This window comes from Oryctolagus cuniculus, chromosome 6 (assembly GCF_964237555.1).
Source record: "Oryctolagus cuniculus chromosome 6, mOryCun1.1, whole genome shotgun sequence".
NCBI lineage: Eukaryota > Metazoa > Chordata > Mammalia > Lagomorpha > Leporidae > Oryctolagus > Oryctolagus cuniculus.
In genome coordinates, this window is record NC_091437.1 from 64,227,638 (window position 1) to 64,248,394 (window position 20,757).

Sequence of the window (20,757 nt, forward strand, 5' to 3'; positions counted from 1 at the left end):
AACCCTTCTAGATGCCCCTTATTGGTGGAACTGAGAGATTTCTAAGTCTGAATATACAGGAACTAAGTTACAGAGAAAAGATGGGATCATTTCCCCAAGAGCTGCTGCTTTAAATGTCAGATCAGCCTTGTTGTTAGCTTCAGATAGGTATTTTTTTGTTGTTGTTGACAGTTGGGCAGCATCAAGAAGAGCTTTTTTTAAATTTTTTTTCAACTTTTATTTAATAAATATAAATTTCCAAAGTACAACTTCTGGATTATAGCGGCTTTTCCTCCCTTAACCTCCCTCTCACCCACAACCATCCCACCTCCTACTGCCTCTCCCATCCCATTCTTCATCAAGATTCATTTTCCATTATCTTTATACATAGAAGATCAACTTAGTATATACTAAGATTTCAACACTTTGCACCCACACAGACACACAAAGCATAGATTACTGTTTTAGTAGTAGTTTTACAGTTAATTCGCATAGTACAACACATTAAGGACAGAGATCCTACATGGGGAGTAAGTGCACAGTGACTCCCGTTGTTGATTTAACAATTGACACTCTTATTTATGATGCCAGTGATCACTAGAGGCTCTTGTCTAACTGTGCTCATGGCTTCCTCCCCCTTCCCACTTCTTCTTCTGTTCACGAATGTGTTCCAAAGCACTTGCCACAGTGCTGGGCACAGGGCAGGTGCTCAAATACCATTTTGCTGAAAAACTGAGACATGGGTCTATTCTTGACAGTGCCCTCACTATCATTTGCACAACTGCAGAGCTGCAAGATACTGCCCTGGGCGAATGTACCCAAACCCAGGGCCCTACAGCTCACCAAGGCAGTGGTGAAGCCAGGATCACTCCAAGAGTCCTCAGGTCCGATCTTGACACTTGAGACACTCTCCCCGGCCTTTCCGCAAGAAAACAGTGAAGAACTACATTTCCCAGAATCCTCTGATTCACACGGACTGCATTTCCCATCGGCACTAGCGGGCTGCTCCACCCCGCCCCTCTGGACTCGCCGGCGGGTGAGCGGCTCCCAGGCCTGAGGTCGCTGGGGCGGGGACGCCTGTGGAGAGTGCTGCCCCGTGGGGCAGTTCCGGAGCCTCCCGCTTGCGGGGCGCGGCCAGGGAAGCGCGGCTCCTGGAACCTAGCGCTTAGGGAGGTGAGCGGCGGGAGGAGCGGGGAGGGACGGGGCCTCGGAGGATGCGGGCCCGGGAGACGTTTGGAAGGCCTGGGTGCGAGGGCGGCGCCCCGGGCCTATGGCCCGCCGCCACCTGCCGTCCAGGTGCGCCCTGGACCGCGCCAGGTCGGGCACCTGGTTTCCCTTCGCCGCAGGTCCGGGGGCTGGAGGGGGAGGCGCCCGTGTTCCCGACTGCCGACCCACAGTCGGACCCAGGTCCTGGGTTCTGGATCCGCTCCCTCCTCGGCCCAGAAGATCCCGCGTTTTCCCTTCTCAGAAGGTTTTTCCTCCGCGGGTCTGCAAGTGGGTTCCGTGGCGGGAGGGAGGCGGGGGCGGGATCGCGGGGTCGCGCTCACTGGGTGTACCTCGGGCCTGTGGCCCCGCGCTGCCCTGTCTCCTGAGCTGTGGGATGGAGCTGCCCCAGTGCCAAGTGGCCCTGCGGGATGACATAGTGCGAGGCGGTGCTGGCCCTGCTCCTGGGAAACTGGGCCAAGATGGGCCTGGTCCCTTTTGACTTTCCCTCTCAGCTCATCTTCTGGCCCTGTAAGGAGCTCAGAGCCGCTGCCTCTGAGCGGTGGGAGGCAAAAGAGGCTTCCTCCTGCTTCCCTGTCTGTTCTCTCAGCCTCACCTGCCCTCCGGAAAGAGCCAGGGAGGAGGACATGGCCGCGGAGCAGAGGAAGGTGAGACCCCAGGCGAGCTCATTGCCGTCTCAGCCCTTGGTGAGTGGGGTGTTTTGTTGTTGTTGTCCTTACCCAGCAGTCTTCCTTGGGTTTTGGAACGAAAGTCATTTCACTGTGGAGGACTTGGTCTGCCTCTGTGAGTGGTGCATTGTGCCCTCGTGTCTAGTGGGGTTTCTTTTAGTAGACACACTTTTCTTCACAAATCTGAAGCTGCTGTGTAATTCTGTTTGACAGGTTCGATGCCACCTGACTGTATCACTGGGGCAGAGCAAGCATTCACACTGGGGGAAATTCCTCACCGCCCTGCCTCCTTTGCTCCTCTGTGTCTGCCTCCCTGTCCTGGCAGGAAGGTCTTCTTTCTGGCTCAGCCTTCCCCAGCCCATGGTTTTTATTTTATTTCCCTCTTAACTTCAAGGGTCGTCTGCTTTCCTTGTGCCGCTGTCCTTTTTTTAAATTTCTTTTTAAATTTTTTTGACAGGCGAAGTGGACAGTGAGAGAGAGAGACAGAGAGAAAGGTCTTCCTTTGCCTTTGGTTCAGCCTCCAATGGCCACCGCGGCCGGCGCGCTGCGGCCGGTGCACCGCGCTGATCCAATGGCAGGAGCCAGGTGCTTCTCCTGGTCTCCCATGGGGTGCAGGGCCCAAGCACTTGGGCCATCCTCCACTGCACCCCCTGGCCACAGCAGAGAGCTGGCCTGGAAGAGGGGCAACCGGGACAGAATCCGGCGCCCGATGGGGATCAGAACCCTGTGTGCCAGCCCCACAAGGTGGAGGATTAGCCTAGTGAGCTGCGGCTCCAGCCCCTTTTTTAAAATTTTTTTAATGCTTTCATTTCATAGGTAAAAGTTCCAAAAGGATGAGCATACCTCTCTCCCTCCTTTTATCCTTTCCTTTTGTTCCTGCAAAGACATAATTCCAATCCACTCTACAACTCAGGCTTAATTCACCACTAACCATAATATTCACATAAAGAAGGAAGACCTGAGTCCAGGAGTATAAACAAGGGTTCAGAACAAGAGCTACATCACAAGATACCCACTTCATTCCTATACCTTTTTTTAGTTTATATAAACTGCCATGTAGCAGAGCAAACACACAATGTTTGTCTTTTGGGGACTGGCTTATGTCACTAAGCATGATGGTTTCCATTTCCATTTTCATCCGCTTTGTTGCAAAAGACAGGGTTTTGTTCTTTTTTCATGTGCCACTGTCTCAGAAACTGATCCTGACCTGCTGTTTTCATCCTTATGTGGAAGGAGTGAGGGGACACTCTTCCAGGTGAGGCGAAGGTGAATGGTGGGTAGAGGCATCGCAGAGGACTCAGCTTTAGAAGTGCCCTGACAGCAAAGAGAAGATTTCTCAGGAAGCCAGGGGGAGGGATCCGTGGGATGTATGTAGTGAAGAGTCGTGTACACCTAGGTTAGGAAGTGGGGCTCTCAAGCCAGATGGCCGGCTTTTAACCTGTCTCCTCTGTTGCTGTTTGTGGGCCTTGAGCAAATAGCTTCACCTCTCTGTGCCTCAGTTTCTTTACCTGTAGAATAGGACTGACGACCATGCCTACCTTCTATGATGAGGTAATTGCATAGTTGATAGTGTTTAGGTCAGGGCCAGGCACATAGTTACTGCTCAGTGTGTGGTTGCTGTGGTTAGATAAGTGATAGCATTATGTTAATAATAACAGTGTCCACAGAAATTGACATACAATATTTCCTGGTCCTAAAAAATAACTCATTCCTTTGTTTTTACCATTTTCATCTAATAGCTGATGTTTATTGAGTGTTCATTGCGGTGGGGCATGTGGTGAGGGTTTTCCCTTTGTTATTTCTCAGTCTCACAGTAGCACAGCAACTATTATTCCTGTTTCACACACATGATGAAACTGAGGCTCGAAAGAAGGTAAGTCAGCTGAAATCAGTCTCAGGTGCATTTCACTGTCAGTCCATGCTCGGGCCATCCAGTCACCCCTCTGTTATGGCTTTCTGAGCAAGGGCAGATCAGCCATATGTTTCTGGAACTCTTCTGTTCTTCTTCCTTTAAGGCTTCCCTATTCCACTCCAACAGAGCCACATGCTCTTCTGCCCAAAATCTTCTCCTGCTGGGTATGTGAGTGATTCTTTAAGGCATCCTCCCTAACTGCACCTGCTGCCCATGTATTAGCAACTGGGTGTCCAACCCAGTGATGGGAAGTTTAAGCCTAGAGAGAACAAGTGCTGGGCTCCCAGAAAATGGGAGTATGGTCCTGCTGCTGCCACCAGTAAAGTGTGAGACTGGAGCCTTGGCTGTCCTGGGCTTCCTGTTCATGTCTCTGAAGTTGAACTGGGAGATAGCATATTGTCCTTTCTACTACACAGTTTTCTCTCTTTTAAATTATTCATGCTTCCACATTGTCTGCCAATTGGATTGTTAATTTTCTGAGGCAAAGATCGTTTCTTACATTTCCTCATATGCCACTAAATTATTTTTCTTATCATATGCATATAACATGCTCCTGATAAAATTTTCAGAGATGAAAAACACATATTGGAAATGTTAAGGCCTGTGAGTAGAAAAGAAAACTCAGTTTCTTGCACTATACTCACAACACCTGTCTAATATCAAGTGTCCCCCGCCCCACCAAGCAAGCAGTGCTGCAGGCATAGAGAAATAAGTTGGGAGTCGTGTCATTCAGTTCAGTACTGACTCAGGGCATCAGACTTCATAAGTTGAGGGCTCGGTCCCACAGAACTGTCCACACTTCAAATGCCAGTTGCAAATCCAAGCTTCTGGAGTTTCCCTGACCCCCTCCTTGGTTTTGATTGTGAGACTGGTTCACAGAATGCAGGGGAACACTTAGATTTGTCAGCTTATTATAAAAGATACCATACAGGACACAGATGAAGAGATGCCTAGAGCAAGGTAGGGCAGGGAACCTGGAGCTTCCATGTCCTCTAGATGTGCCATCCTCCAGGAGTCTCCCTGGGCTAAGCTATCAGGAAGCTACCTGAAACCAGTTATTTAAGTTTTTATGGACACTTCCTTGCTTTGGAACATGGGCCAGCTCCACCTTCAGCATCTATCTCAAGGCTAAACAGGAGCCCCTAGCTATCAGATGAGGCATTGACATACAAAAAGTCATATAGGAGTCCAGTGCCAAGAAATGAGATAAAGACTAAATACCTACTTCACAACATATATAAAAAAGAAGGTGAAATCACTCATAGTTCAACATCTAGGGACGATCATTGTCAGCATCCCTCAGAACCTTTGAATTACCAGTATGCATCCCTCAGAATAATCTCTGTACTTTTATTTACTTATGTGCGTATGCATTTTACCATTTTAATATTTTTTATTGTGGAAAAACATTCATACCATGCAATTTTAACCCTTTTTGAATGTATAATTCAGTGGTATTTTAAGTACACACATTCACATTGTTAGTTATCCTCACTATTCCTCTCCATTGTATAGATTATCTCATTTATTTCTTAACCATCTGTGGTAGGCTTTGAGAGGCTCTGCAGAGGGGTTAAGAATGGAGTCTAGCCTGATGAAATGATGCCAGATTGATCGTCTCAGTGTAGTTACATAAATCTTTTTCTGGGGTTACTTATTATCAGTTCTGTACTAAGAAGGAATTGTTATTACCTCTAAAAGGTGCAGGCTTCACGACTTGACTCTAAATGTCTTCCCTGTCATTGTATTCTGTGTCTGGGTTGCCGTATGGAGCCTTTTTAAAAAAAAAGAGATCCAAGAATCAAACCCACTGACAGTCTTTCAGAAAGATTTGCTGTTTACTTGACAGGAGGCAACCTGTCAATCATTTGGAGGCCTTTTGTTTAAAAAAAAAAAAAAAAACAAAACTAGTACTTAGGAAGAAAATCAAAGTATATCTTGAGGGTCACTTATTGACAACTTATCCATCCTTATATTATTTATATTATTTATTTTGTTAAAGGGCTATCTGCATATAGAATTCAATAAGCTGTCACTATTTATTAAACAGTAAATATGAGGACCAAGTATCTTGCAATTATATAATTAAAATAAAATTTAGAATTAAAATAAAAAATGGCTTGTGGGAAGAAAAAAAGACTGGTGTGTGGGACATCTACTTGGATTGCAGTCCCCTTCTACCACTGACCACCTCTGTGACTAGGGACAAATTTCTTCCTATCTGAGACTTCATTTTTTCTTTTGTAAAATCAGAACAATAATAGTACCTTCTTTGCATGATTGCTACAAAGCTTAAATTATAAATGCCAGACAGTGTCCTAAAACTCTTAAGAGCCGTACTTGGTTTCTAGAAAGTATTCAATAGGTGACAGCTGTTTTAATTTTCATAATCACTGTCCTCATGCTTCAGTAAGTGCACAGATGTGCCTTAAGTTATTTAACCTAGCCTCCATGGGTAAATAGGTGATTGTCGCTCCCCGTCTTCGTGGAGGAACGACACAGGACCCTGCGCTGTTCTTTTGTCTGCTCGGCCCTCCCTGGGTTTGCTGCTGGTTCTTCCCGGGTTGGCTACCTTCCCTTCCACCTCCGTGGAAGGGCGGTTCCCCCTGCCACTTTCCCCACTTCCACGGGGGAGCAGCATACCGCTGGCCGGCTCTCTCGGGGGCTGCTCAGATGTCCCTCAGGTGTTCCTCTTAGATGTTCCTGGTGCATGTTGTCTCTCTCCTCCTTTATAGTCCTCTCCCACCAATCCCAACTCTGCTACCTACATGCCGAGTATGCTGCTCTCCTCCAATCAGGAGCAGCTCCTACAGCTTGTCAAGTTGGTGAAAGGCAGCTGTGTAGAAGCTGTTTTCTTCTCTCCCAGCGCCATATTGTGGGAGAGCAGATGCATAGAATAAGTCTTAATTCGAGTAACTTAGTCTAGTCTGAATTGCTCCCCACAGGTGATTTCTGTTTTTTGTTTCTGCAAGCACCGTACATAGTCTCTTGTTTTTCTATGGTTTGAACACAATCTGTCTTCCCAACTCATATAGACTTTTAAGTCCCAAAGTCATGGATTGATTGGTCCAATTGTGGTATCTGAAGATGGGGCCCTTGGGAAGTGATTGGATTGGGTTGAATTGGATTGTGTTGGAGTGCAGCCCATGGTTGAGTCATGATGGCATTGTAAGGAGAGACTGAGGGATGCCTTCTGCATCCATTACCCAAATCAGAGGCCAAACCAGTGGGATTGCCCAATTTTGGACTTAACAATGAGCTGAAGTCAGTCATGCTTCCTTCATAACTGGCTCCTCTCAGGTATTTGTTACAGTGATAAAAAGCCAAGACATGCCTGTACGTGGCAATACAAATAGTCATTGATGAAGAATATATTTCCAAGCTTTTCAATATGTCACCAAATCATCAGAAAGATTATTCCAGTTAATATCCTACCAATGTCCTTGATCCCTCTACATAGCCCTTATAGTGGTTAACACAAGGCTCATTTTTACTTTTTGCTGCTCTTTGTATGTTCGTCACCAGTCATTGTTCATAAACAGCAGAACCTTCAGAACCTTGCATAGCATCAGAAGCATTTCCTGAGTGACTTGTCTCCCTCCCCACTGCTGCATCCTTCTCTGTGCAGAGTGGTCCTGGGTAAGCTAAGTGGCTTGTCCTTCCAGGTGTCAGTGACATTTGAAGATGTGGCTGTGCTCTTCACGAGGGATGAGTGGAGGAAGCTGGATCCTCCCCAGAGAATCTTATACCGGGACGTGATGCTAGAGAACTACAGCAACCTGCTCTCATTGGGTGAGGAAGTTTCCCTGAGAACGCAGAGATCAGAAATTGGAATCTCAGCACCTCCTTCCCTGAGTAAAAGCTGTGGGTCCTCAGCAGACTTTTGCTGGGATGAGAGTAGCAGCTAAGACACCCCTTGGGACTTGTGCTGGCCATATCAAAGTGCCTGGGTTTGAGTCCCATCTGTGTTTCCAGTCCCGCTTCTTGCTAATGCACATCCTGGGAGGCAACAGGTGACAGCTCAAGTACTTGGGTCCCTGCCACCCACATGGGAAACTCAGACTGAGTTCCCAGCTCCTGGCTTCAGTCCAGCTCTCTCCATATCTCTCTACCTTTCAAATAAATAAGTTTTTTTAAAAAAATCATTTAAAACAAAAACTAGCTGATTTTTGCCTTGGGATTATACAAATCCAATCTCCGTAAATAAATATTAAGAACATTTTCCTACTCTTTTAGGCATCTGATTGCTCCACAGCCATCCCCTTCCTGCTCTATGATCACATGTTACAGGTTTCTTCATGGTTCAGACATCACTTCACCAAGATTGCCCATGGATTACTTGCTTCCCTTTCAACAGAGGACGTTGTTTGTCCTCTGGACCTAATGCTTGCCTTTCCTGCTTATCTCTTCCAGGAGTCAACAAATTTTTTCTGTAAAGGGCCAGGTAGTAAGTATTTTAGGTTTTGTAGGCCACATATGGTCTCTGTGACATATTTCTCTACTTTTCTCCCAATCATTCTTTGCACGAGGGCTGTACACACTTAGGCAGTGATCTGGATTTGGCCCACAGTTCACACTTCGCTGACCACTGCCCTTTTTGAGAGGGGGTCAAGTAGTGTTTTCTCATTTCATAAAAGCTTCTTGGAACACACCCTTTCCACAGATGCTTGGTTACACATCTAACATTCCATCTCTATAGAAAACTAATGGTACCCCATCAGTTACTAAAGTGTCATATTTATCATATTGTCCTGCCATACAGTAAATTATACCAGTTACCTGCCTTTTCCCAAACATATCTCCCTACGTTATGAGCGCACAGCTTAGGTGGCGCTCTGAGTTTTCCATTTGTGTTGAAACGAAACCAAGTGTGTGTATGTTTCGTTTTGTCTATGAGCAGGACTCCCATGTACCAAGCCAAAGGTGATCTCCCTGTTGCAGCAAGGAGAGGATCCGTGGAAGATAGAGAAAGACAGTCCTGGAGGCTCCTCTGTAGGTGAGTAGGTGGCCAAGGTGCCTAGCATTCACTGCTAGCCATGGTCTAGGTGATAGAACGAGGTGCAGCTTGGAGTGTTGGCTGGGAAATGGCCTTGAGGGTTCTTGGTCCCCACAGAAGGGAACACCCTGACTCCTGGACATAAGCTTCCTCTGTTTGGTAGTCACTCTTAGCTGAATCTCAGGATCTTGTTTTTGTTTTGTTGTTTCATAGGAGAGCTAAATTTTCATGTGTGCTTTCAACAGACATAGTTTTAAGGAATTGATATAATTAATTCACTCATATAATTAATTTACTCTGGCTGAAGCTCAGGGTAAAGGAGGGGATGAGGACAGAAATGAGATTGGAAAGCTAGGTAACACCATGTGGTAAGTCTTTAGCACAACTCTAAGAGATTTGAACTGTCCAGTGGATTACTGGAAATAATTGAAGAAATAAGCAGAGAATTATTTAATACTTGATGTTTTGGAAAAATGGTCTGAATCAAACCATTTAAATGCCCTTCAGTATGCTTTTTAAAGTGTTTTCACCTAAAAGCAATTCATAACAGAGGGAAAAAGAAAATAAATAAAAACTTGTATCATTCCCTTGGTTTGTATATTTTATTTGTTTATTTTTTGTTTACTCAAATTTGAGAGACCGAGAGAGATCTTCCATTTGCTGGTTCTCTTTCCAAATGCCTGCAAAGGCCAGTACTGGGCCAGGATGAAGTCAGGAGTCTGGAACTCAATCCAGGTCTCCCATATTGTGTGGCAGGGACTTGATCACTAGAACCTTCACCTGCTGCCTCCCAGGGTGCACCTGAGCGGGAGGCTGGAGCTGAGTGTTGAACTCAGACATTTGGATGTGGGACATGGGCATCTTTACCAGCATCATGACTGCTGGGCCAAATGCTCTTTCAGGTTTGTACATTTTAAATTGAGAGATAGGTGGAAATGACTCAAAAGAGGGCATATCTCTCATGTAGGTCTCTTGCTTAAGGAGTAATCCCAAAGTGTAATCACTGAGCTTGTGCCCACTCTGTGAGGTCTGCAGGGGTTGCATCTACATACAGGTAGAGCATCTTTTCCTGATTTTCCGGAGTTACCGGGGCCCCAGTAAAGTTTCTGAGTGACTGTTCTTGCATGATTAAAGTGTAGCCGAGATACCCAGTAGCCCTGTTTTGTTTGTGTGAGTTGATCTTGTTCCTATTCACCTGTCCTTCCCCACAAGGACTCCTACGTGGGCCCTGCACCTCCCCTCCTACTACCACCATTTCTTTTCATTGAAGTGCTAAAATTTAAAAGGTATATCTGGTTGGGTTGCTCCTATATTCAATTTGAACATGGCTTCCATTCCATAGAGCACAATCCTGAGTCCACTGGTGGGTTCCAGAGACCTGCATAGTCTGGCTCTGGCCACCTCTTCCCCTTGTCTCCTTCCCTACTGCCCTTCCTTTGAGGACCCTATAACCCTGGTTGCCCCACAATCCTTCATGTGGGCTAAGGAGCCCTCCACCTTAGGCCACTGCACCTGTTTTGTTTTCCTATTCTGAAGCATTTTCTTGATAGCCACATGCCCATGTGACTTTCTTCTTCATGTTACAATTAGGTGCAGCTCTTCCGAAACATTGCCCTTGGCCCTCTACATTCTTCACCCTTCAGCACACTTAATTCCTTCTCTGTGCTTATCATTGTGTAATAATGCATATATGTTTATTATATCTCTTTATCTGCATCATAAATTGCTTTACACTGGGTTGCCTGTTTCATTTGTTCCCATTTTCCCAGTACCTACAACCGTGCCTGGCCAGAGTATATTTCCAGTGCTGAGAAGGAATGCATGAAATGACCTGGCCTAGGTTAATGGTAATGGAAACAGAAAGAAATGAGCCAATTCCAGAGGTAATCTGGGAGATAAAAGCAAGGACTTGGACTTGGAGATGGATTCGATATGAAAGATAGAGGGAAGTTTTCATGGATGCCTTCCTGGTTTGTGGCTTGTTCTGGGATGGACAGTGATTACTGAAGTAGTAACGCTGGAAGGAGATCAGATTTGGGGAATGGCATAAACTTGGTTCTGATGAGTTAAATTGTCTTTGGATAAACCCAAGGGAGGTGTCAAGTAGCCTGCTGGATTTGGAGTACTGAACCTCAAAATGCACTTCGAGCATGAAGTGTAAATTTGTGAAACTGTGGCTCACATAGTCATTGAAACAGTGGCTAAGGTTGAATCTTGCTGCTCATCATGGGGCAGCAGGTCCGATGGAGCTCCTCAGGGCCAACCTGGGGAGCTCAGGGGCTGAGTGGGATGATGAGTGTCAGTGGCAAAGGAACCACACCAGAGCCAGGAGATCAGTCAATGCCCAGAGCGCAGCCGGGTTCTCGACTTTATTGGGAGGGGAAGAGCTTTTATAGACACAGAAAGGGGGCTGTCCGGGGCACAAGGGAACTGAGCCAACCAGCTGAAAGGTAAGGCAGGACATGAGCCGGACACGCCCTCAAGGACCTATCACAGCCAAGAACACATACTGTCCATGAATACAGAAGTCTCCTGTCAGGCTAGGTAACTCCCCCAGGGGCCATCTTAGATTGTTGGAAACGCTGAGTCACTGAGATGCGGAAGTGTGGCAAACTTGAGCAAAGGCTTAGAGGCCTTGTTGAGCGAAGGCTTAGCATCTTTGTTTCCTTTTCAGTTGGAGCTCCCCACAGAATCTACCCCGGGAGAAGGTTCAGATTACAATAAGAGGAAGAAAGTGCCTAGGACTGAATCTCAAGGGACACTAGCATTTTGGCCAGGTAGAGAAAATGAACCCATAGGGAAGATAGGTAGAGGTGTGCTACAGGAAAAATGCAGATCTGTTGCCACTTGAAGGTAAGTCTCCTGCTAGGATGGTAGAGGTAGAGAGAAGCAGATGAAATTTGAGATGTATTTAGATGATGGAATAAACAGGTTTGGGGGATTGATTAGATGAGGGGCTGCAGGAGAGAGGTATTAAAGATGCCTCCTGGCCGGCGCCGTGGCTCAATAGGCTAATCCTCCACCTTGCGGCGCTGGCACACCGGGTTCTAGTCCCGGTTGGGGCGCCGGATTCTGTCCCGGTTGCCCCTCTTCCAGGCCAGCTCTCTGCTATGGCCAGGGAGTGCAGTGGAGGATGGCCCAGGTGCTTGGGCCCTGCACCCCATGGGAGACCAGGAAAAGCACCTGGATCCTGGCTCCTGCCATCGGATCAGCGCGGTGCGCCGGCCACAGCGCGCTGGCCGCGGCGGCCATTGGAGGGTGAACCAACGGCAAAGGAAGACCTTTCTCTCTCTGTCTCTCTCTCTGTCCACTCTGCCTGTAAAAAAAAAAAAAAAAAAAAAAAAAGATGCCTCCTAAGGTTCTGACTGACAGCTGATGCAAGGGACAGAGACAAGGGATTTAATAAGCTGGAGTGAATAATGAATTTGGTTTTAGTCTTGTTGACTTTCAGTTGCTATTTTGAATAGGTGGTCTGTAAGTGGATGAGAGTAGAGAATTGTTGTCTGCAGTGTAAGTCTATAATTGAAGCTGGTTTGTGGGAAGAGGCAGAGGAAGAGGGATTGAGAACTTACTACTAAACCCTATAAATCTGGGCCGGTGTCACGGCTCACTAGGCTAATCCTCCGCCTTGTGGCGCCGGCACACCGGGTTCTAGTCCCGGTCGGGGCGTCGGATTCTGTCCAGGTTGCCCCTCTTCCAAGCCAGCTCTCTGCTGTGGCCAGGGAGTGCAGTGGAGGATGGCCCAAGTGCTTGGGCCTTGCACCCCATGGGAGACCAGGAGGAGCACCTGGCTCCTGCCATCGGATCAGCGCGGTGCACCGGCCACAGCGCGCCAGCCATGGCGGCCATTGGAGGGTGAACCAACGGCAAAGGAAGATCTTTCTCTCTCTGTCTCTCTCACTGTCCACTCTGCCTGTCAAAAAAAAAAAAAAAAAAAAAAAAACCTATAAATCTGAGGATTCAAAGATTGGGTAGAGGAAAATGAGCATGTAAAGGAATTGAGAGACCCATAGAGGAGACTATGGCTCATGGAAAATGATAACATGGAAGAAAATAATAAGGTCACTGTAGCTTAGGAGGAGAGCATCTTGAGGGATATGAGGAGTCACTGTCAGATGCTGTTGAGAGGTCAGATGAGTGGAACTGAGGAGAGTGTCTTGTCTCAGCCACACGGAGGTCGCAGTGGCCTCAGTGCAGCTAGTGGTAGGGTCAGAAGCCACAATGGAGTGGATGAAGCTTACATGAGGTGGAGGAAGTGAACAGATGCAAAATATACTACATATAGACATATTTTGAGACAGAAGATCTCAGATGCAAGGAGGAGAAAGCAGTAGTAGTTAGAAAAGCTCTTTTGTGCATATATAAAAATATTTCTATATGTATTTCTTTCCTTAGTTCCCTGCTCTAATGATAGTATCCAACACACCTTATTCTGCCCTTTCACTTATTTTAGAAGCTCTTTCCGCATCATTATGTAGAGCACATCCCCATCAAAGGCACCTCTCTGAGGACACAGTTCATACTGCTCCACAAACAGTGGAATGTCATGCATCTATAAAAAGAATGAGGAAGACCTCTGTAAACTCCACTGTGAAGTGGTCTCCAGAATGTGTTAGTAATGGAGGAAAGTATATAACAGAATGGTAACTATGCTACTGTTACCTAAGAAAGGAGGGGCAAAGTACCAAAGAAGTGTGTACACATATTTGCTTATATTAAAAAATGGTGCTGGTGAGGTGCCATGGCATAGTGGGGTATACCAGTTGCAGCACCAGAATCCCATATGTGTGCCACTTTGAGTCCTGGCTGCTCTATTTCCAGTCCAGCACCCTGCTGATGTGCCTGGGAAGGCAGTGGAAGATGGCCCAAGTGCTTGGGCCCTTACAGCCATGTGGGAGACCTTAAAGAAACTCCTGGCTTTGAATTGGCCCAGCTCTGGCTGTTGTGGTCATCTGGGGAGTGAACCAGTGGATGGAAGTTCCCTCTCTGTCTCTCTCCCTCTATAACTTTGCCTTTCAAATAAATAAATAAATAAATAAATCTTAAGGCACAAATAAAAAAAATTTAAAGCAGATCAATAAAAATGGTTCCCTGTGTGGTAAGGAGACAAACAGAATGAAGAGGGATAGAATCTAGAATTTTTTGAAGCTATCTTATTTTATAAGTTTGACTTTAGGACTGAAAGTGTTTTATAGGGGCCAGTGTTGTGGCATAGCAGGGTAAGTCACGACCTGCAATGCCAGCAACCCCTGTCAGAGTACCAGTTCATATCTGCTGTGTTTCCAATCCACCTCCATGCTAATGTGCCTGGAAAGGCTGTGGAAGATGGCCCAAGTACTTGGGCCCCTGCCGCCAACATGGGAAACCCAGATTGAATTCTGAGCTCCTGTCTTTGGCCTGGCCGCAGCCTGAGGCCATTTGGGGAGTGAACCAGCAGATGGAAGATATCTCTCTTTCTCTCTGTCACTCTGCTTTTCAATTTTTTTTTAAAGATTTATTTATTTGAAAGTCAGAGTTACATAGAGAGAGGAGAGGAAGAGGGAGAGAGAGAGGTTCTTCCATCTAATGGTTCACTCCCCAGATGGCCGCAATGGCTGGAGCTGTGCTGATCTGAAGCCAGGAGCCAGGAGCTGCTTCTGGTTTTCCCACGTGGGTGCAGGGGCCCAAGCACTTGGGCCATCTTCTACTGCTTTCCCAGGCCACAGCAGAGAGCTGGATTGGAAGTGGAGCAGCTGGGACTAGAACCAGTGCCCATATGGGATGCCGGCACTCCAGGCCAGGGCATTAACCCCCTGTGCCACAGCACCAGCCCCTCAAATTTTTTAAAGCTTTATAAAACTATAAAACAAAATTACATAAAACCCAAAAGGTTTCCTCTACATATTGAAAGTAAAATGATGCTGCCTGTTGATGGCTTCACCACATTGAGAAGAATTATGTGAAAGGCCTTTACATTCTGTGGCTTGCAGCTGCACCTCTACCTTCCCATAATTTTCTCCCTGGATGTCTTCAGATCACCTCTCTTCTGTGCATGCCTCTATCCAAACTTCCCCATATTACAAGAACACTCTAATGACATCATCTTAATTTGATTAAATCTACAATGACCCTATTTCCAAAAATAGGTTACATTCCTAGGTATTGAAGGTTAGGACCCCAAAAAGTATCACAAGAGTCTAGATGGAAAAGTGTTGATTATAAGTAGAATGGTGATTGTTTAAACTGGCAGGGGATATATTATACAATTCAGTCTATTTGGTATGTGCTGAAAATTTTTCATAAGTAAAAGCTTTAAAAATTAGAGTTACCAACAACAAAATTTTTAGGGCAGTATTTCTGTTCAGTACCACAGCAAATGTTATGGGAGCACCCTTACAGATATGCAGTGTTGCTCCCTGTCAGGTATAATTCCCAGCATGTAGCTCCTTCAATTTTCTGACTCTGGAACCCCTTGTTAGAGTGCAAATGCAAATGACATTTTCCCAGGAGTATAACCTTGAATCTGAATGGCTGTAGAATGTTGGGAGGGGTACTTTGGAAAATAAGTTTGAAAAGCTGGCTTAGATTCAAAGACTATTTCCACCCCTCCTTACATAGGCTTTCCTGTGTGATCCATGAACAAACTGCCTTCCTAGCTTACAACTCTGGACATTTAAGCCAACATGTGGTTACCACTATAGGGTTAATTCAGTAATGCCTTCCTATGTGAACTGGCCTGAAACATCCCTAAGTCACTCATACTCAGCCCTGGAAGGCAACTTCTACAAGGATTTGAAGTGTGTATGTATGTTTTTGATATGTATCTGCATATCCAATCCATATATGTGCATATATAAACATGTAAGAATACTTGACATTGTTAAAATTAGGAATATGTAAGTAAGTAATTTAATAAACAAATCTGTATAATTGTGGAACTGCCAGGCAGTTCTAAAAGGAAACAGTGCATTCTTATCCATTCATGAAGGAAAGTGAGGGGTGAGTGTTGTGGTGCAGCAAGTTAAGCTGCTGCTTTTGGAAGCCTGCATCCTATATCAGAGTGCTGGATTGAATTCCAGCTACTCTGCTTATAATTAGCTTTCTGCTTATGTGGTCCCTGGGAGATAGCAGATGATAACTTAAGTGACAGAATCCCTGCCACCCATGTGGGAAACTTGGATGGAGTTTTAGTTCCTTGGCTTTGGCCTGTCCCAGCCCTAGCTGTTGTAGACATTTGGGGAGTGAACCAGCCAACTGAAAGATTAAAGATATCTTTTTCTCTTTCTCTGCCTTTCAAATAAAAATAGATAAAATTTTATTTAGAACACAAAAGTGAGATGTAGATAGACAAACACAGAAAGATATATAAATAAAGACTATATGAGGAGTCATCAAAATTTATGAAAAATGTGTTATGAAACAACATGGATTTCCAAAATGTTTGCACTGAAGTAAACTTACCTTTTTTCTGTGACTGTTTTGAAGTACCCTCATATAGGTATGTCTAGATTATAAAAGGATATTGAATATATTTAACATTTGGTAAGTATATGGTAAAAGGAATGGACTATGGAAGCTCAAAGACAAGAAAGGACCCAGAGTTAGCTTTTGAACTGAATCCAAGAGCTACAAAGGGATTTGGCATGAAAGAAAAGGGGGAAGACTTTCCAGATTGTGAGTGATTATACAAAGAAGAGGGTGTTTGGAAGCTAATTTAAAAATCTGTAATGGGCTTCAGAGTCTGGTCCCAGACTGCGTTTTCTATCACATGCTCCTCCTTTTAATCTCTTCTCCATTCTTCCTCAGCTAGTTCTGATGGTCATCTCCCCCCTCCCCTTTAAATGGATGTGCTTTATTACTTTCTTCACTGTATTACTTCAGTTCCCTTGATTATCTTTCTACGCTGCTTAACTCCTATTTTTTTGCTGTTATTTTTAAATTTATTATTGAATAATGGGTTATTAAATTAGATTATAACATTATTAAAGTAATAAATTATTGCATTTAATAATAAAATTAATAAATAAAAATAGTATTAAATAATAAATTTACTTAGATATCAAAATTTATTTGTTCTGCACATTTAGTTATAGTAGCCAGATACTGTGATATCACATGAAACATCTTCAGTTTCTTTGTTTTTCCCTCTAGATTGGAAGAGTGGTCCTAAAACCACAACATCAACTCAAACCCAAGACTCTTCATTTCAGGGACTGATAATGAAAAGATCCAAAAGGAATAGACCCTGGGATTTGAAATCAGAAAAACCTTACATACATGAAGACATATTAGAGAAAACACAAGATAAAAACGAAAGTTTTCACATAGTTTCAGTCACCAACAAAAAAATTCTTACTGTAGAGAAAAGCCATAAAAATATTGAAGTTAGCCATAACTCTAACCCAAAGTCAGTTTACATTAAGCAACAGATAGTTTCCAGAGAAAAAACACTGCTAAAATATGAAATACAAGGAAACACTTTAAAACAGAATGCAGATTTATCTAATCAACCAAAACTCACAGCAGAGAAGCGCTATAAATGCAGTATGTGTGAAAAGACTTTCATTAACACTTCATCCCTTCGTAAACATGAGAAGAACCACAGTGGAGAGAAATTGTTTAAATGTAAAGAGTGCTCCAAAGCCTTTAGCCAAAGTTCAGCTCTTATTCAACATCAAATAACTCATACAGGAGAGAAACCCTATGTATGTAAAGAATGTGGGAAAGCCTTCACTCTCAGTACTTCACTTTATAAACATCTAAGAACACATACTGTAGAGAAATCCTATAGATGCAAAGAATGTGGGAAAGCCTTCAGTAGAAGGTCAGGCCTTTTCATACATCAAAAAGTCCATGCTGGAGAAAACCCTTATAAATACAATCCGGGTAGAAAGTCATCTAATTGTAGCACAACCTTTCCTGGATGTCAGAAAATTCATTACAGAAAGAAGTTGTATTCGTGTAATGAATGCGGCAACAGCTTTAAATCTAGTTCGTCCCTTCGTTATCATCAGAGAATTCACACTGGAGAGAAACCTTTTAAATGTAGTGAGTGTGGGCGAGCCTTCAGTCAGAGTGCATCTCTTATTCAGCATGAAAGAATCCACACTGGAGAAAAACCCTATAGGTGCAATGAATGTGGAAAAGGCTTCACTTCTATTTCACGACTCAATAGACACCGAATAATTCATACCGGTGAGAAGTTTTATAATTGCAGCGAGTGTGGCAAAGCCTTAAGTTCCCATTCAACACTTATTATTCATGAAAGAATTCATACTGGAGAAAAACCATGTAAATGTAAAGTGTGCGGGAAAGCCTTCAGACAGAGTTCAGCTCTCATTCAGCATCAGCGAATGCACACTGGAGAAAGACCTTATAAATGTAATGAGTGTGGGAAAACATTCAGATGTAACTCATCCCTTAGTAATCATCAGAGGATTCATACTGGAGAAAAACCATATCGATGTGAGGAATGTGGGATATCTTTTGGCCAAAGTTCAGCCCTTATTCAACATCGAAGGATTCATACAGGAGAGAAGCCCTTCAAATGTAACACATGTGGGAAAACTTTTAGACAAAGTTCATCACGCATTGCACATCAGAGAATTCATACTGGAGAGAAACCCTATGAATGTAACACATGTGGGAAACTCTTCAACCACAGATCATCCCTTACTAATCATTATAAAATTCATATTGAAGAGGATCCCTAGAAAGTAGGTTTGCATGGGTGGGCACCTTAAACCAAAGCATATCAGAGAATACATGCTTGACACTGAAGTAGTAAATGTACCAGTTATGAAAAAAAATAGTCATTTAGTCTTCATCAGATATTAAATTAGATGGATGAACTTCGTGTAATAGGAGAAAATGATCATGCCTGTGGATCACTTCAAAGTAAACTGATGAGGAATTTCCAAGTGGAGACATGGACTTTGGACATTTGTAAAATAAAAGTCACCTCTTTCTACAGCAGTGTACGCTATATGTTGTTTGTGACCATTAACTTCTAAGTGGGTGAGGAGGTATGTGCTGGATTTCTCACTAGAAAAATACCAAACAGTATACACCAGTAATAATTTTGTAACATTTTAATAGCATATGAAAGAACTGATCCGTTTATACATTATACATTTTTAGAGAAAAGGACCAAAATAAAAGGCAAAATGAACTGTAAAAACTACCTCTTCATCCTCTGGGATGTGTCCTTTTCTAGACCTGATGTCAGACTGTGCATGGATTTCATTAAAAAAGAGAAAGAAATAAAAGTATGGTCTCTTATTCTAGTAAGCACTATGAGTTGGAAATTTTTTTGCCCAATCCCTAACTTTATTCTCAAATTTTTTTTTTTATTGCTCATAAGTCATGCTTACTATAAAAGTGTTCCTGATGTGTCCTGTGAACTGGAATCTGTTACATTAAATAGAAAACTACACAGTTGTTTCCAATCTAAAGTTATGGAATATTTTTGAATTCACAGAATTGAAAGAGACATTGCTGTGGTGTTAATGTGTATCCTCAGAATTCATATGTTGAAATCCTAACCCCCAAGGCACCTATATTAGGAAGTGGGGTCTTTGGGGAGGTGACCTTCCCGAGTTAGTGGCCTTCTAGGACAAACCCAGGACAGAGGAAGAAGATGTCTTTTTGGAGTCAGAAGATGGCCCTCACTCACTACACGCTGAATCTGCTACACCATCATCTGGAACTTCCCAGCCTGCAGAGCTGTGAGAACTTTCCATTGTTTAGAATTTACCCAGTCAGGTATTTTACCATAGCAGTCCAATCTGACAGACATCAGTTATTTTATAAGCAGTAAATTTTTTCATCCGCTGAGGAAGGCATTGTACTGCACACTGCAAGTTTTAAGAAAGAAGACACCAGCCTTCCTTTAAAAAGCCATGAATTAGGGGCTGGCACTGTGGTGTAGTAGGTAAAGCTGCTGCCTGCTGTGCTGGAATCCCATATGGGTGCCAGTTTTGAGTCCTGGCTGCACCACTTCCAATCCAGCTCTCTGTTATGGCCTGGGAAGGCAGTGGAGGATGGCCCAAGTCTTTGGGCCCCTGCACCCACATGACAGACCTGGAGAAAGCGCCTGTGTCCTGGCTTTGGATTGGTGCAGCTCCTGCTGTTGTAGCCAGTTGGGGAGTGAACCAGCAGATGGAAGACCCCCCTCCCCCACCTCTTCTCTCTGTGTAACTCTGACTTTCAAATAAATACATACATCTTAAGAAAAAAAAGCCATGAATTATAGGGGAAAGGATAGAGTTAAGGGACTGGTAAACGAACAAGCAAATTATGTGACAGTCTGTAAATGTTTTAACGGGGAAGTGGTTAAGTTAGGAAAGTATGTTGCAGTATGAGAGTGTTGCAAACATTTGCACGGGATGACAAAAGAGGTCTAATCGGGACTCTGCAGACACAAGAGACAGCTTTTCAGAGACTGTGATGCCTAAGCCAAGTTTCAGGCTATCTGGAGCTCTCCAAGGGCAAGATCAGCATTCCAGGTAAGAAGCTGCAAGTGCAGAAGCACAGGGGGATGCCACTTTGGGAAGCCAAGTGTAGAACTAGCAATCAGGAAAATTAACAGGTGTTAAAGCCTGAGAAGGCAGAGGCCAAGTAACAAAAGGTCCAGTTTGCTATGATAAGAAGTTTGGATTCTATATTGCAATTGTTGGTGTCAAAGGTGGTAAACCAGGGAGATGGTGCTGGCAACAATATTGAAGAAGGCTGGAGAATACTGGTGCCTAGAGATATATTGTGATTCAAGTGATAGATGAATGAGGTCCCCAAAACAACCAAGTACAGTATGGGTGGCAGGAAGGAGACAGGTATTAGGGTAAATAGTAGTGTTCACAGGAAAAGAAATGAGGGTGGTGAATGACAAGAAAGCTTAATAGGCCCACGCGTAGGATTGCCATACAGACTGACCTTCCCAGCAATTCATGCATTTGTCACACATCTTGTGTCGACTTTGTTAGGATGCCCTAAATGTATTC

At 44.2% G+C, this 20,757-nt stretch overlaps 1 protein-coding gene across 15 annotated transcripts; it reads left to right on the plus strand.

Annotated features, from left to right (window-relative positions):
- Positions 1-974: 974 nt before the first annotated feature.
- On the plus strand, positions 975-19,026 carry LOC100353759 (zinc finger protein 354A). 15 transcript variants are annotated; one of them, XM_051843697.2, is made up of 5 exons: positions 975-1,152; positions 1,698-1,889; positions 7,449-7,575; positions 8,684-8,779; positions 16,910-19,026. In XM_051843697.2, the coding sequence occupies exons 2-5, from the start codon at positions 1,830-1,832 to the stop codon at positions 18,469-18,471; spliced, it is 1,845 nt and encodes a 614-aa protein (XP_051699657.2). In that variant the 5' UTR covers positions 975-1,152; positions 1,698-1,829; the 3' UTR covers positions 18,472-19,026. The 15 variants fall into 15 exon arrangements, with proteins under 15 accessions (XP_051699657.2, XP_051699655.2, XP_069932592.1 ...); XM_051843695.2 differs by having other exon boundaries at positions 979-1,152; positions 1,793-1,889; XM_070076490.1 differs by having other exon boundaries at positions 1,002-1,152; positions 1,698-1,850.
- Positions 19,027-20,757: the final 1,731 nt, after the last annotated feature.